Source organism: Bombina bombina, chromosome 5 (genome assembly GCF_027579735.1).
Source record: "Bombina bombina isolate aBomBom1 chromosome 5, aBomBom1.pri, whole genome shotgun sequence".
NCBI lineage: Eukaryota > Metazoa > Chordata > Amphibia > Anura > Bombinatoridae > Bombina > Bombina bombina.
The window spans coordinates 513,144,087-513,158,090 of NC_069503.1; the positions used below are offsets into that span (position 1 = coordinate 513,144,087).

At 43.2% G+C, this 14,004-nt stretch overlaps 1 protein-coding gene across 3 annotated transcripts in view; it reads right to left on the bottom strand.

Moving 5' to 3' along the window:
- The window catches only part of NT5C3A (5'-nucleotidase, cytosolic IIIA), a 180,342-nt gene that overhangs the window by 9,085 nt on the left and 157,253 nt on the right, over nucleotides 1-14,004 (bottom strand). For 2 of the 3 annotated variants that reach the window (XM_053714429.1, XM_053714431.1), the window contains one exon: nucleotides 130-249. The exons of the other annotated variant lie outside the window; for it this stretch is intronic. In XM_053714429.1, the coding sequence (XP_053570404.1) occupies nucleotides 130-249 (120 nt within the window). The remainder of the gene's footprint in view (nucleotides 1-129; nucleotides 250-14,004) is intronic. 3 annotated transcript variants of the gene reach the window in all.

Here is a 14,004-nt window from a genome sequence, read left to right on the forward strand (position 1 = left end):
AAGACTTCTTTTCTGAAAGTCTAAAACTGTCCCCACATAAGTAAGGTTTACCATTAGCCCCTTATGTACCGTAGTGCTAATGAAACAAACACTGAGACTCCTTAGATCCCAGAAAAAGGCAGCACTTACCTCAAACACTGCCTGGCAGTAGGGCAGCTCCGAAGCTTGAGAGGTCCTCTCCCTCACATTGGCCTGAGAGATAAGCAATGCTGAGTCAGTAATAATCTCAGGCTGAAGGATATCGGGCAGCTGAAAATGGGAGGCACAGTGAGAATTATGTCCCACCGGTTTGCATAGCTCTAAAGCCACCAGAGCTCTACTGTAGAGACTGATATGGACTAGGCTACACCCCAGAAACAAAGTAGCACTCTCTGGCACTACTCATAAAACAAAAAACTCTTGATTGAAGAATCTTTTCTAACACCTCACTTTACCACTTCCTAGCACTAACGTAGGCAAAGAGAATGATTGGAGTGGGAGGGAAGGGAGGAGCTATTTAACAGCTCTGCTGTGGTGCTCTTTGCCTCTTCCTGCTGATCAGGAAGTGAATCAGTGTTAATTTTGACGGCAAATTTCAATTTAGTCTTAGTTTTAGTCTTTTGACTAAAATGCCATTTTAGTTTTAGTTGTATTTTAGTCATCTGAATTGTTTTAGTTTTAGTCTAGTTTTAGTCGACTGAATCTCCAGTAGATTTTAGTCGACTAAATCTCCAGTAGATTTTAGTCGACTAAAATCTAAGGAGTTTAGTTAAAGTGTAATATATTATTTAAACATAATATTCTCTATAATTTGCAAACTGAGTATATACTCCAGGAGTAAACATAACACCTGTTATTATTTATGGTATTAAGGTTTAAACACGCAATACAGACACAGATTTAGCCGTTGTGATATATAACATCTTTATTAAACTTAAAATTAAATAAAACCACGTTTCATAAACAAACAGAAGAACAACTTCAACATATAAAAAAACAAAACTTAAACTGTATTGGCTGTATTGCACATATTAACCAATATAAAAACTTTAACAGTTCTCTGTTAATAATTAAAAACAGAATTTATGCTTACCTGATAAATTACTTTCTCTTACGGTGTATCCAGTCCACGGATTCATCCTTACTTGTGGGATATTCTCATTCCCTACAGGAAGTGGCAAAGAGAGCACACAGCAGAGCTGTCCATATAGCTCCCCCTCAGGCTCCGCCCCCCCAGTCATTCGACCGACGGTTAGGAGAAAAAGGAGAAACCATAGGGTGCAGTGGTGACTGTAGTTTGACAAAAATAAATTTTAACCTGACTTAATTGCCAGGGCGGGCCGTGGACTGGATACACCGTAAGAGAAAGTAATTTATCAGGTAAGCATGAATTCTGTTTTCTCTTACAAGGTGTATCCAGTCCACGGATTCATCCTTACTTGTGGGATACCAATACCAAAGCTTTAGGACACGGATGAAGGGAGGGAACAAATCAGGTAACCTAAACAGAAGGCACCACTGCTTGCAAAACCTCTCTCCCAAAAATAGCCTCCGAAGAAGCAAAAGTATAGAATTTGTAAAATTTGGCAAAAGTATGCAGTGAAGACCAAGTCGCTGTTTTACAAATCTGTTCAACAGAAGCCTCATTCTTGAAAGCCCATGTGGAAGCCACAGCTCTGGTGGAATGAGCTGTAATTCGTTCAGGAGGCTGCTGTCCAGCAGTCTCATAAGCCAATCGGATAATGCTTTTCAGCCAAAAGGAAAGAGAGGTAGCAGTAGCTTTTTGACCTCTCCTCTTACCAGAATAGACAACAAACAAGGATGATGTTTGTCTGAAATCTTTAGTTGCTTGTAAATAGAATTTTAAAGCACGAACCACATCAAGATTGTGTAATAGTCGTTCCTTCTTAGAAACTGGATTAGGACACAGAGAAGGAACAATGATTTCCTGATTAATATTCTTATTAGAAACCACTTTAGGAAGAAACCCAGGTTTGGTACGCAAAACTACCTTATCTGCATGGAACACCAGATAGGGTGAATTACACTGCAAAGCAGACAATTCTGAAACTCTTTGAGCAGAAGAGATAGCTACCAAAAACAAAACTTTCCAAGATAATAACTTAATATCTATGGAATGTAAAGGTTCAAACGGAACCCCTTGAAGAACTGAAAGAACTAAATTTAGACTCCATGGAGGAGCCACAGGTTTATAGACAGGCTTGATTCTGACTAAAGCCTGTGCAAACGCTTGAACATCTGGTACTTCTGCCAGACGCTTGTGTAACAGGATAGACAAAGCAGATATCTGTCCCTTTAAGGAACTTGCCGACAATCCATTCTCCAATCCTTCTTGGAGAAAAGACAATATCCTGGGAATCCTAATTTTACTCCACGAGTAACCCTTGGATTCACACCAACAAAGATATTTCCGCCATATCTTATGGTAAATTTTCCTGGTGACAGGCTTTCTAGCCTGGATCAGAGTATCTATAACTGATTCAGAGAACTCACGCTTAGATAGAATCAAGCGTTCAATCTCCAAGCAGTCAGTTGCAGAGAAACTAGATTTGGATGCTTGAATGGACCCTGTATTAGAAGATCCTGCCTCGATGGCAGTGTCCATGGTGGAGCAGATGACATGTCCACTAGGTCTGCATACCAAGTCCTGCATGGCCACGCAGGCGCTATCAAAATTACCGAAGCCTTCTCCTGTTTGATTATGGCTACCAGCCGAAGGAGAAGGGGAAACGGTGGAAAGACATAAGCCAGATTGATGGACCAAGGCGCTACTAGAGCATCTATCAATGCCGCCTTGGGGTCCCTGGACCTGGATCCGTAAAGAGGAAGTTTGGTGTTCTGACGGGACGCCATCAGATCCAATTCTGGAATGCCCCATAGCTGGGTCAGCTGAGCAAAAACCTCCAGATGGAGTTCCCACTCCCCCGGGTGAAAAGTCTGACGACTTAGAAAATCCGCCTCCCAGTTGTCTACTCCTGGGATGTGAATTGCTGAGAGATGGCAGGAGTGATCCTCCGCCCATTTGATGATCTTGGATACTTCCTTCATCGCTAGGGAACTCTTTGTTCCTCCCTGATGATTGATGTACGCTACAGTCGTGATGTTGTCCGACTGAAATCTGATGAATTTGGCCGCCGCCGCTAGTTGAGGCCATGCCTGGAGCGTGTTGAATATCGCTCTCAGTTCCAAAATGTTTATTGGGAGAAGAGATTCTTCCCGAGACCATAGGCCCTGAGCTTTCAGGGAGTCCCAGACCGCACCCCAGCCTAATAGACTGGCATCGGTCGTGACAATGATCCACTCCGGTCTGCGGAAGCACATTCCCTGAGACAGGTGATCCTGAGACAACCACCAGAGAAGAGAATTTCTGGTTTTCTGGTCCAGTAGTATTTGAGGAGACAAATCTGCACAATCCCCATTCCACTGTTTGAGCATGCACAGTTGCAGTGGTCTGAGATGAATTCGGGCAAAAGGGACAACGTCCATTGCCGCAACCATTAATCCGACTACCTCCATACACTGAGCTACAGAAGGCCGAGGAATGGAATGAAGAACTCGGCAAGCAGTTAAAAGCTTTAACTTCCTGACCTCCGTCAGAAATATTTTCATTTCTACCGAGTCTATTAGTGTTCCCAGGAAGGGAACCCTTGTGAGCGGGGACAGAGAACTTTTTTCGACGTTCACCTTCCACCCGTGAGACCTTAGAAAGGCCAGAACAATTTCCGTATGAGCCTTGGCTCTTTGAAAAGACGCCGCCTGAATTAAGATGTCGTCCAGATAAGGTGCTACTGCAATGCCCGCGGTCTTAGTACCGCCAGAAGGGACCCTAGCACTTTTGTGAAAATTCTGGGAGCAGTGGCCAACCTCAAAGGAAGGGCCACGAACTGGTAATGCTTGTCCAGAAAAGCGAACCTTAGGAACTGATGGTGATCTTTGTGGATCATCGGTAAGATCGTCCGAATAGTTTCCATTTTGAATGATGGAACTCTGAGGAACTTGTTAAGAATTTTTAGATCCAGTATTGGCCTGAAAGTTCCTTCCTTTTTGGGAACTACAAACAGGTTTGAGTAAAAACCCAGTCCTTGTTCTGCCATTGGAACTGGATATATCACTCCCATCTTTAGTAGATCTTCTACACAGCGTAAGAACGCCTGATTCTTTGTCTGGTCTGAAGACAAACGAGAAATGTGGAACCTTCCCCTTGGAGGAGAGTCCTTGAATTCTAGAAGATATCCCTGAGCAACGATTTCTAATGCCCAGGGATCTGGAACATCTCTTGCCCAAGCCTGAGCAAAGAGAGAGAGTCTGCCCCCTACTAGATCCGGTCCCGGATCGGGGGCTACCCCTTCATGCTGTCTTAGTAGCAGCCGCAGGCTTCCTGGCCTGTTTACCCTTATTCCAGCCCTGCAAAGGTTTCCAGGTTGCTTTGGGCTGTGAAGCGTTACCCTCTTACTTTGCGGTTGCAGAGGTTGAAGCAGAGCCGCTCCTGAAGTTGCGAAAGGAGTGAAAATTAGCCTTGTTTTTGGCCTTAAACGGTCTATCTTGCGGGAGGGCATGGCCCTTTCCCCCAGTGATATCCGAAATAATTTCTTTCAACTCGGGGCCGAATAGGGTCTTTCCCTTGAAAGGAATATTTAGTAATTTTGTTTTGGACGACACGTCCGCCGACCATGATTTGAGCCAAAGCGCTCTTCGCGCCATAATGGCAAAACCAGAATTTTTCGCCGTTAACTTAGCTAATTGTAATGCGGCATCTGTGATAAAAAGAATTAGCCAGTTTTAGAGCATTAATTCTATCCATGACTTCGTCATATGAAGTCTCCCTCTGGAGCGACTCCTCCAGCGCCTCAAACCAAAAAGCCGCTGCAGTAGTTACAGGTATAATGCAGGCAATCGGTTGAAGAAGGAAACCTTGTTGAACAAATATTTTCTTTAGTAAACCTTCTAATTTTTTATCCATAGGATCTTTGAAAGCACAACTGTCTTCTATTAGTATGGTTGTGCGCTTGGCTAGAGTGGAAACTGCTCCCTCTACCTTAGGGACCGTCTGCCACGCGTCCCGCCTGGGGTCAGTTATGGGGAACATTTTCTTAAAGATAGGGGGGGGGAACAAAAGGTACTCCTGGTCTCTCCCACTCCCTAGTCACAATATCCGCCACCCTCTTCGGAATCGGGAACGCATCAGTGTATACAGGGACTTCTAGAAACTTGTCCATTTTACACAACTTTTCTGGGACCACCATGGGGTCGCAATCATCCAGCGTAGCTAAAACCTCCTAAAGCAGTATGCGGAGGTGTTCAAGCTTAAATTTAAATGCTAAGGAATCTGATTCTGCCCGCTGAGAAACCTTTCCTGTGTCAGAAATTTCTCCCTCGGACAGCACTTCCCTCACTGCCACTTCAGAGTGTTGTGAGGGTACAACAGATAAATCATCCAAAACTTCCGATTGCTCATCCTCTGTTCTTAAAACTGAGCTATCACGCTTTTTAGGAAAAACTGGCAGTTTGGATAGAAATGCCGCAAGGGAATTATCCATGACTGCTGCTAATTGTTGTAATGCAATAGGGGCCAATGCGCTAGAGGTACTAGGCATCGCTTGCGCGGGCATAACTGGTGTCGACACATGGGGAGAGGAAGGAGGACTATCCTCATTACCTTCCGTTAAAGAATCATCTTGGGCTACATTTTTAAGTGTCACTGCATGGTCTTTAACCCCTTAGTGACCAGAGCACTTTTCCATTTGTTGACCGTTTGGGACCAAGGCTATTTTTACATTTCTGCGGTGTTTGTGTTTAGCTGTAATTTTCCTCTTACTCATTTACTGTACCCACACATATTATATACCGTTTTTCTCGCCATTAAATGGACTTTCTAAAGATACCATTATTTTCATCATATCTTATAATTTACTATTAAAAAAATTATAAAATATGAGGAAAAAATGGAAAAAAAACAATTTTTTCTAACTTTGACCCCCAAAATCTGTTGCTCATCTACAACCACCAAAAAACATCCATGCTAAATAGTTTCAAAATTTTGTCCTGAGTTTAGAAATACCCAATGTTTACATGTTCTTTGCTTTTTTTGCAAGTTATAGGGCACTAAATAAAAGTAGCACTTTGCTATTTCCAAACCACTTTTTTTCAAAATTAGCGCTAGTTACATTGGGACACTGATATCTGTCAGGAATCCCTGAATATCCTTTAACATGTATATATATATTTTTAGAAGACATCCCAAAGTATTGATCTAGGCCCATTTTGGTATATTTCATGCCACCATTTCACTGCCAAATGCGATCAAATAAATAAAAATGTTAACTTTTTCACAATTTTTTTCACAAACTTTAGGTTTCTCACTGAAATTATTTACAAACAGCTTGTGCAATTATTGCACAAATGGTTTTAAATGCTTCTCTGGGATCCCCTTTGTTCAGAAATAGCAGACATATATGGCTTTTACGTTGCTTTTTGGTAATTAGAAGGCCGCTAATTGCCACTGCGCACCACACGTGTATTATGCGCAGCAGTGAAGGGGTTAATTAGGGAGCATGTAGGGAGCTTCTAGGGTTAATTTTAGCTTTAGTGTAGTGTAGTAAACAACCCCAAGTATTGATCTAGGCCCATTTTGGTATATTTCATGCCACCATTTCACCGCCAAATGCGATCAAATTAAAAAAAAACTTTAAATATTTCACAATTTTAGGTTTCTCACTGAAATTATTTACAAACAGCTTGTGCAATTATGGCACAAATTGTTGTAAATGCTTCTCTGGGATCCCCTTTGTTCAGAAATAGCAGACATATATGGCTTTGGCGTTGCTTTTTGGTAGTTAGAAGGTCGCTAAATGCCGCTGCGCATCACACGTATATTATGTCTAGCAGTGAAGGAGTTAATTAGGTAGCTTGTAGGGAGCTTGCAGGGTTAATTTTAGCTTTAGTGTAGAGATCAGCCTCCCACCTGACACATCCCACCCCCTGATCCCTCCCAAACAGCTCCATTCCCACCCCCACCCCACAATTGTCCCTGCCATCTTAAGTACTGGCAGAAAATCTGCCAGTACTAAAATAAAATTTTTAGGTTTTTAAAAAAAATAAATAAATAATTCTTCTGCTGTGTAGGACCCCCCTTAGCCCCCAATCTCCCTGATCCCCCCCCAAACAGCTCTTTAACCCCCCCTCTGCCTTTATTGGGCACCATATTGGGTACTGGCAGCTGTCTGCCAGTACCCAGTTTGAAAAATAATAATGTATTTTTTATTTTTATTTTTTTTAAATATTTTATTTATTTCTGAAGTGTAGCTGCTCCCCCCTCAACATCCAACCCCCCACCCTCTCCCAGATACCTTGATTTCAAAATCCCACCCTCCCCAGTCCTCTCTCCCACCCTCCAGATCTACAGCATATTGATGCTGTTTTCATAGACCTCACGTGCACACGCGTGCACGGCTCTCGTGCACACGCCCGTGCACGCGCACGCACCCGATCCCTCCCCCCTCCTCCACCAATAACTGCCCACCCGCCTCCCTGGATGAGCTCCCACCCACCAACGATAACGGCCATCGATAGCCGATGCAGAGAGGGCCACAGAGTGGCTCTCTCTGCATCGGATGGCTAAAAACAGTTATTGCAGGATGCCTCAATATTGAGGCATCACTGCAATAACATGAAAGCAGCTGGAAGCTATCAGGATCGCTTCCACTGCTTTCAAAGACCAACGACGTATGGGGTACGTCCTTGGTCATTAACTGCATTTTTTTGCAGGACGTACCCCATACGTCGTTGGTCGTTAAGGGGTTAAAATGTTTACATTTGTTTTTAAAGTGTGCTAAGGTATCTAAAGGGGGTACCGCCATGGCTATTAAACACATAGAACAAGGTCTATCTGTAGGCTCAGACATGTTAAACAGACTTAGACAGCACTCAAATACAGTAAAATACTATTTTTGAAAAAACGGTACTGTGCCTTTAAATAATAAAAAGCGCACACTTTTTCACCATATGATCCCAATGCTTTGAAATGATTGCACAGTAAATTTCAAGTCAATTAACCCCTTCATGCCCAAACCGGAGCAAATTAAAGCTGGCAACCGGTTAGCAAACTACAGTACCATGCCACAGCCTTCTGCTGTGGCCCTACCTTCCTTGGGGATTCGTTTTGATCGAAAATAAGCCTCTCTGAAGTCCTCAAGTAATCTTTGGACTCTCCACGTGAAGCTGCATGAAGCTGTCTGCAAAATCAACTGCGCAACTGAGGCACAAATTTTAGGCCCCCTCCCTCTTCACTCTGGAGTTGTGGGGCCTTCACAAGCCAAAATAGGTGTCTAAATATATGCCATGCGGAATAAACCCCCCAAAAAACGTTCCAAATGTAATGCAAGCTTGTACAAATATCAGATTTTTGTAATAAATAATCGATTGCTCCTTAACAGTGTCCACCAGTGTTTTGAGCCCTTTTAATTAAGCCTTCCTTCTATACTAAGTCTCAGTAATGCTAGAAGACTGACAAGTATCCCCATGTGGGGAAGGTAAGCCATATTCTAAGTCTTGACTAGAAAAAAGAGACTGAACATACCTTATAGCAGTTAAGCCTGCAAACTGTTCCCCCCAACTGAAGTTTTCTGGTACTCAACAGTCCTGTGTGGGAACAGCATTGGATTTTAGTTACAACATGCTAAAATAGTTTTCCTCTCAGCAGAAATCTTCATCACTTTCTGCCCCAGAGTAAATAGTACAAACCGGCACTATTTTAAAATAACAAACTTTTGATTGAAGAAATAAAAACTACAAATCTAACACCACATTCACTTTACCCTCCCGTGGAGATGCTACTTGTTAGAGCGGCAAAGAGAATGACTGGGGGGGCGGAGCCTGAGGGGGAGCTATATGGACAGCTCTGCTGTGTGCTCTCTTTGCCACTTCCTGTAGGGAATGAGAATATCCCACAAGTAAGGATGAATCCGTGGACTGGATACACCTTGTAAGAGAAACTCAACACAACAAAAAGTTTCTGCAGATAGCACAGGCACAGCATAACTTAAACCCATACTCGTGGGTTATGCTTATTTCTATAGGAAGAATCAATTGATTGTTCACAGATTCGAAACATTTTTGGCAACAATATTAACACTACTCTAGAACTTCCAAACTCATTATATACTCCTGGAGTAAAGGTTTATTAACCTGTTTTTATTTATGGTATTAAGGTTTGAACATGCAATACAGATTTAACTGTTGTGGAATATAACATGTCTTTATCTTAAAATTTAATCAAATTAAGTTTCATAAATTTTACAAAAGAGCAGTAATTAGATATGGATTGATTATAACACCTTGCATAAAATGTTTTTGTCAGCAAATTTTGATTTAGTTTTAGTCATAGTCTTTTGACTAAAATGTAATGTTGATTTAGTTTTAGTCATAGTCTTTTGACTAAAATGCCATTTTAGTTTTAGTCGTATTTTAGTCATCAGAATATCTTTAGTTTTATACTAATTTAATCTAGTTTTAGTCGACGAAATTAACACTGAAGTGAATATCCCATAAGTAACGAAGTTGATCCGTGGACTCATCGTGTCTTTAAGAAGAAATTATGCTTACCTGATAATTTTATTTTCTTCCGTGGGAGAGAGTCCACAGCTGCATTCATTATTTGTGGGAAATCAGAACCTGGCCACCAGGAGGAGGCAAAGACCCACCAGCCAAAGGCTCAAATACTCCTCCCACTTCCCCCATCCTCCAGTCATTCAGCCAAGGAACAAGGACCAGTGGAAGAAATATCAAGGTGAAAGGGTGAAAGACTATACACGAAAAACGCCTCAAAATAAGGGCGGGGGGCTGTGGACTCTTTCCCACGGAAGAAAATGAAAATTATCAGGTAAGCATAATTTATGTTTTTCTTCCTAATGGGAAAGAGTCTACAGCCGCATTCATTACTTGTGGGAAAATTATACCCAAGCCAAAGAGGACACTGAATGCCAAGAACGGGAGGGTAAGAGGCGGCCCAATCTGAGAGCACCAGGACTGAATCACATCCCATAAATAAAAATGTCCCACTTCATCCAAAAGCAGGGAGCAAAAACATGAGGAAAAAAGGGCCCCAAGGACACAAAAGACAGTCCCAAGACTGGGTAAACCACATGCAACACTACCGAGCCACCAGGACTCAAAGAGCACCATCGCCCAAAGGCAGATCCCATACACACGCCCCCTTAAGGGAACCCTGACCAACAACTCCCCAAAGATAGAAGCAAGGTAGAGGGATAAACTAACCAGAACCCTGTCTTCAACAAGACAGGTCAAACTAGCTTGGGAGACTTCAGAAAGCCTCATTAGATGCCAGAGAAAGGACATCATCAGCCAAACGCGACCGAGTTGGAGACCGAAAGAAAACATAAAGTATCTTGAGAAACAGAAAAACCGCACAGACGACTGAGTAGCACGCCACAGTGCAGCCACAGATAAAAGGGGAAAAAAAAACCTTGTCCAGCTACCCAGCTGGAGGGAACCAAGGAGTTCACCTCAACCCTACAAGAACCCTGCAGCTAGGGAGAAAAAGAACCAGCAAAAACCATGTTCCTAGATAAAAAGCCCCCCACCATAGAGGGAAAATTCAGAGATCCAAACCCCCCCCCGAGAGCTCAGAGAGCACCTCAACAGAGACCCACTGCATCCAAAAGAAACAGAGGCAGCTGAAAAGTCAAAAGATGATCAGAACCACAGCTAAGGATCCAACAGAGTCCCCCCCCCCCCCCTTGAACGAGAGGGAAGAAACACCACCAGCCACCTCGAAAGAGTATGACCAGAGACAGAGAAACACCGAACCCAGAACACCATTGTATTGCCATTAGAAAATCCATTGCTCCCTTTATAGCATGCAATATTATGTCCCACCACTAGGTGTCCCTACTGAACAAAGGATGAGCTGTACATTTTCCAAAATGGAGATTGCAGGAAAAATGCCATGTGCTTTTAGCAGGAAGTGACATCAGTCTAGGCATCCTGTGTATAGCCACCCCCCCAGACAACTTACTTCCTAGTAAGTCTATTGGCCATTCCATCTGGTTCCTCCCTAGTGGGTGTTAACAATATCCTAATCCCTCCCTTTTGGATAAAAGGCCAGGACACTGAGAACCCTGGAGACTTCCTCTTGGATCGTGCAGATGCCAAGTCCTACCAGAAAAGCTAAATAACTGAGGGCCCAGGATGTGGCACGGAGTCTCCCTCACATGTGTGTTTGTCTGTTTCCTGCTACCTGGTATAAGCTGCTGAACACAATCAAAGCTAAGTAATTTGATGTTTTGTGATTGTTATGTATTTAGATGCTATTTTTACTAGATTTAATTACTTACAATCATATGTTTAATGTCTAAATCACCAATTTATTAAAAATTGTTATTTTTAATCTTTACTGAGTTGTCTTCAATCCATATTAAATATAGCTGTTAATATATATATATATATATATATATATATATATATAAATAGATATATATATATTTATTTATCATATGCGATTGGCTGAAATACCTTTTTTTTTGTGTTACTGACTTTTACAACAATTCCCAAGGGTATCACCATCCCTGAACCAGGGACAAATAGGAGCACACCCCCAGAGACAAAAGCCCCCAAGGGAAGACGGAGGACAAGGAAAACCTCACCCCCCAGACACAAGCTCAACACAAGAGTCAAAACGAACCCAAAACGAGCCAGCCCCCAATGGAGTAGAGACAACGCAAGGTAGCAAGCTGAAGGGACCCACAACAGGTACCGTTGTGTAAGAGAAGAGGACAAAGTGACCCTACCAAGTCACTACACAGGAATGCTGATGCAAGGTCAGAGCACCAGAACAATGGACCCAAAAGGAAGTCCAGAACACATTCCCTAAGAGAAGGCAAAGGCCCAGAGCAGCCGTAGGAAGAAGATCAGGCTCCCAAAAGAGAGAAAAAGAGGAACCCCTTCCAGACGCAACTCGAATACCGGAGGGAAAACCCGGGACAAGCATAGAGCTATACCAACACCACCCGGAACCCCAGCCCTATCCCAGATCCACAAATAGACCTGAAGAAGAGGACCCCGACCAAGATTCCGGTCAGACGCTCCTCACCCATGGAAGGAACCCGAAAAAAATGGGAACTCTAGCAAAACCCTAAGAAAAGGACCGCAAAAAAAATGCAGAACCGATCTCAAGGCGATGGAACCCATGCCACAGAGCGAAACTCCGCGACATGCAGAAACTAGGGTCCCACATCAGCGCCCGACCCTAAGAGGGCGGATAAAATTCTGGAAAAACCCAGAACCAGAACCGAAACAAGGCGACCCCAATAAAAGCGGATTCCAGCTAGAAGAGACCTCCAGCAGCGAGAAGCCCGTTAGGAAAGTCACAGGCTAGCCATCACAGAAAATGCAGGCATAATCCTGTTTTGACTCTCATACCATCAAACGCTCAACCGCAAATCAACAAAGAGGATCCATTAAAATGGGAACAAAACAAGGTCCAGAGACCCTAGAAGTCTAAACCACCCAAAGAGTAGCAAAAAGACCAAGGCCCAAAAACCGTCCTAGCGGAGAAGGCCCCGCCCCCTGAAAGAGAGCCAAAAACGATGCGGCGGAAACCACCGACCAACCCCAGGAATAAAGTGGCACACCCCATCCCTCCCGGTATGCGGACCTGAAGGTCCGGATGTAGATGTATAGTGTAGTTTGTGAAAACAAATAATATAACAATAAAACAAAACACTCAAGGTCCCACCGGACCCGCCAGGCGCAACATGCGTCACTGACAATTCAATAAAGTGCACACAAACTTCGGACCCAACAGTCCGTGAACAACTTCCAAGGAAGTAATAAAAACAGAATTTATGCTTACCTGATAAATTACTTTCTCCAACGGTGTGTCCGGTCCACGGCGTCATCCTTACTTGTGGGATATTCTCTTCCCCAACAGGAAATGGCAAAGAGCCCAGCAAAGCTGGTCACATGATCCCTCCTAGGCTCCGCCTACCCCAGTCATTCGACCGACGTACAGGAGGAAATATGCATAGGAGAAACCATATGATACCGTGGTGACTGTAGTTAGAGAAAATAATTCATCAGACCTGATTAAAAAAACCAGGGCGGGCCGTGGACCGGACACACCGTTGGAGAAAGTAATTTATCAGGTAAGCATAAATTCTGTTTTCTCCAACATAGGTGTGTCCGGTCCACGGCGTCATCCTTACTTGTGGGAACCAATACCAAAGCTTTAGGACACGGATGAAGGGAGGGAGCAAATCAGGTCACCTAAATGGAAGGCACCACGGCTTGCAAAACCTTTCTCCCAAAAATAGCCTCTGAAGAAGCAAAAGTATCAAATTTGTAAAATTTGGCAAAAGTGTGCAGTGAAGACCAAGTCGCTGCCTTACATATCTGGTCAACAGAAGCCTCGTTCTTGAAGGCCCATGTGGAAGCCACAGCCCTAGTGGAATGAGCTGTGATTCTTTCAGGAGGCTGCCGTCCGGCAGTCTCATAAGCCAATCGGATAATGCTTTTAAGCCAAAAAGAAAGAGAGGTAGAAGTTGCTTTTTGACCTCTCCTTTTACCAGAATAAACAACAAACAAAGAAGATGTCTGTCTGAAATCTTTAGTAGCCTCTAAATAGAATTTTAGAGCACGGACTACGTCCAAATTGTGTAACAAATGTTCCTTCTTTGAAACTGGATTCGGACACAAAGAAGGTACAACAATCTCCTGGTTAATATTTTTGTTGGAAACAACTTTCGGAAGAAAACCAGGCTTAGTACGCAAAACCACCTTATCTGCATGGAACACCAGATAGGGCGGAGAACACTGCAGAGCAGATAACTCAGAAACTCTTCTAGCAGAAGAAATTGCAACCAAAAAACAAAACTTTCCAAGATAATAACTTAATATCTACGGAATGTAAGGGTTCAAACGGAACCCCTTGAAGAACTGAAAGAACTAGATTAAGACTCCAGGGAGGAGTCAAAGGTCTGTAAACAGGCT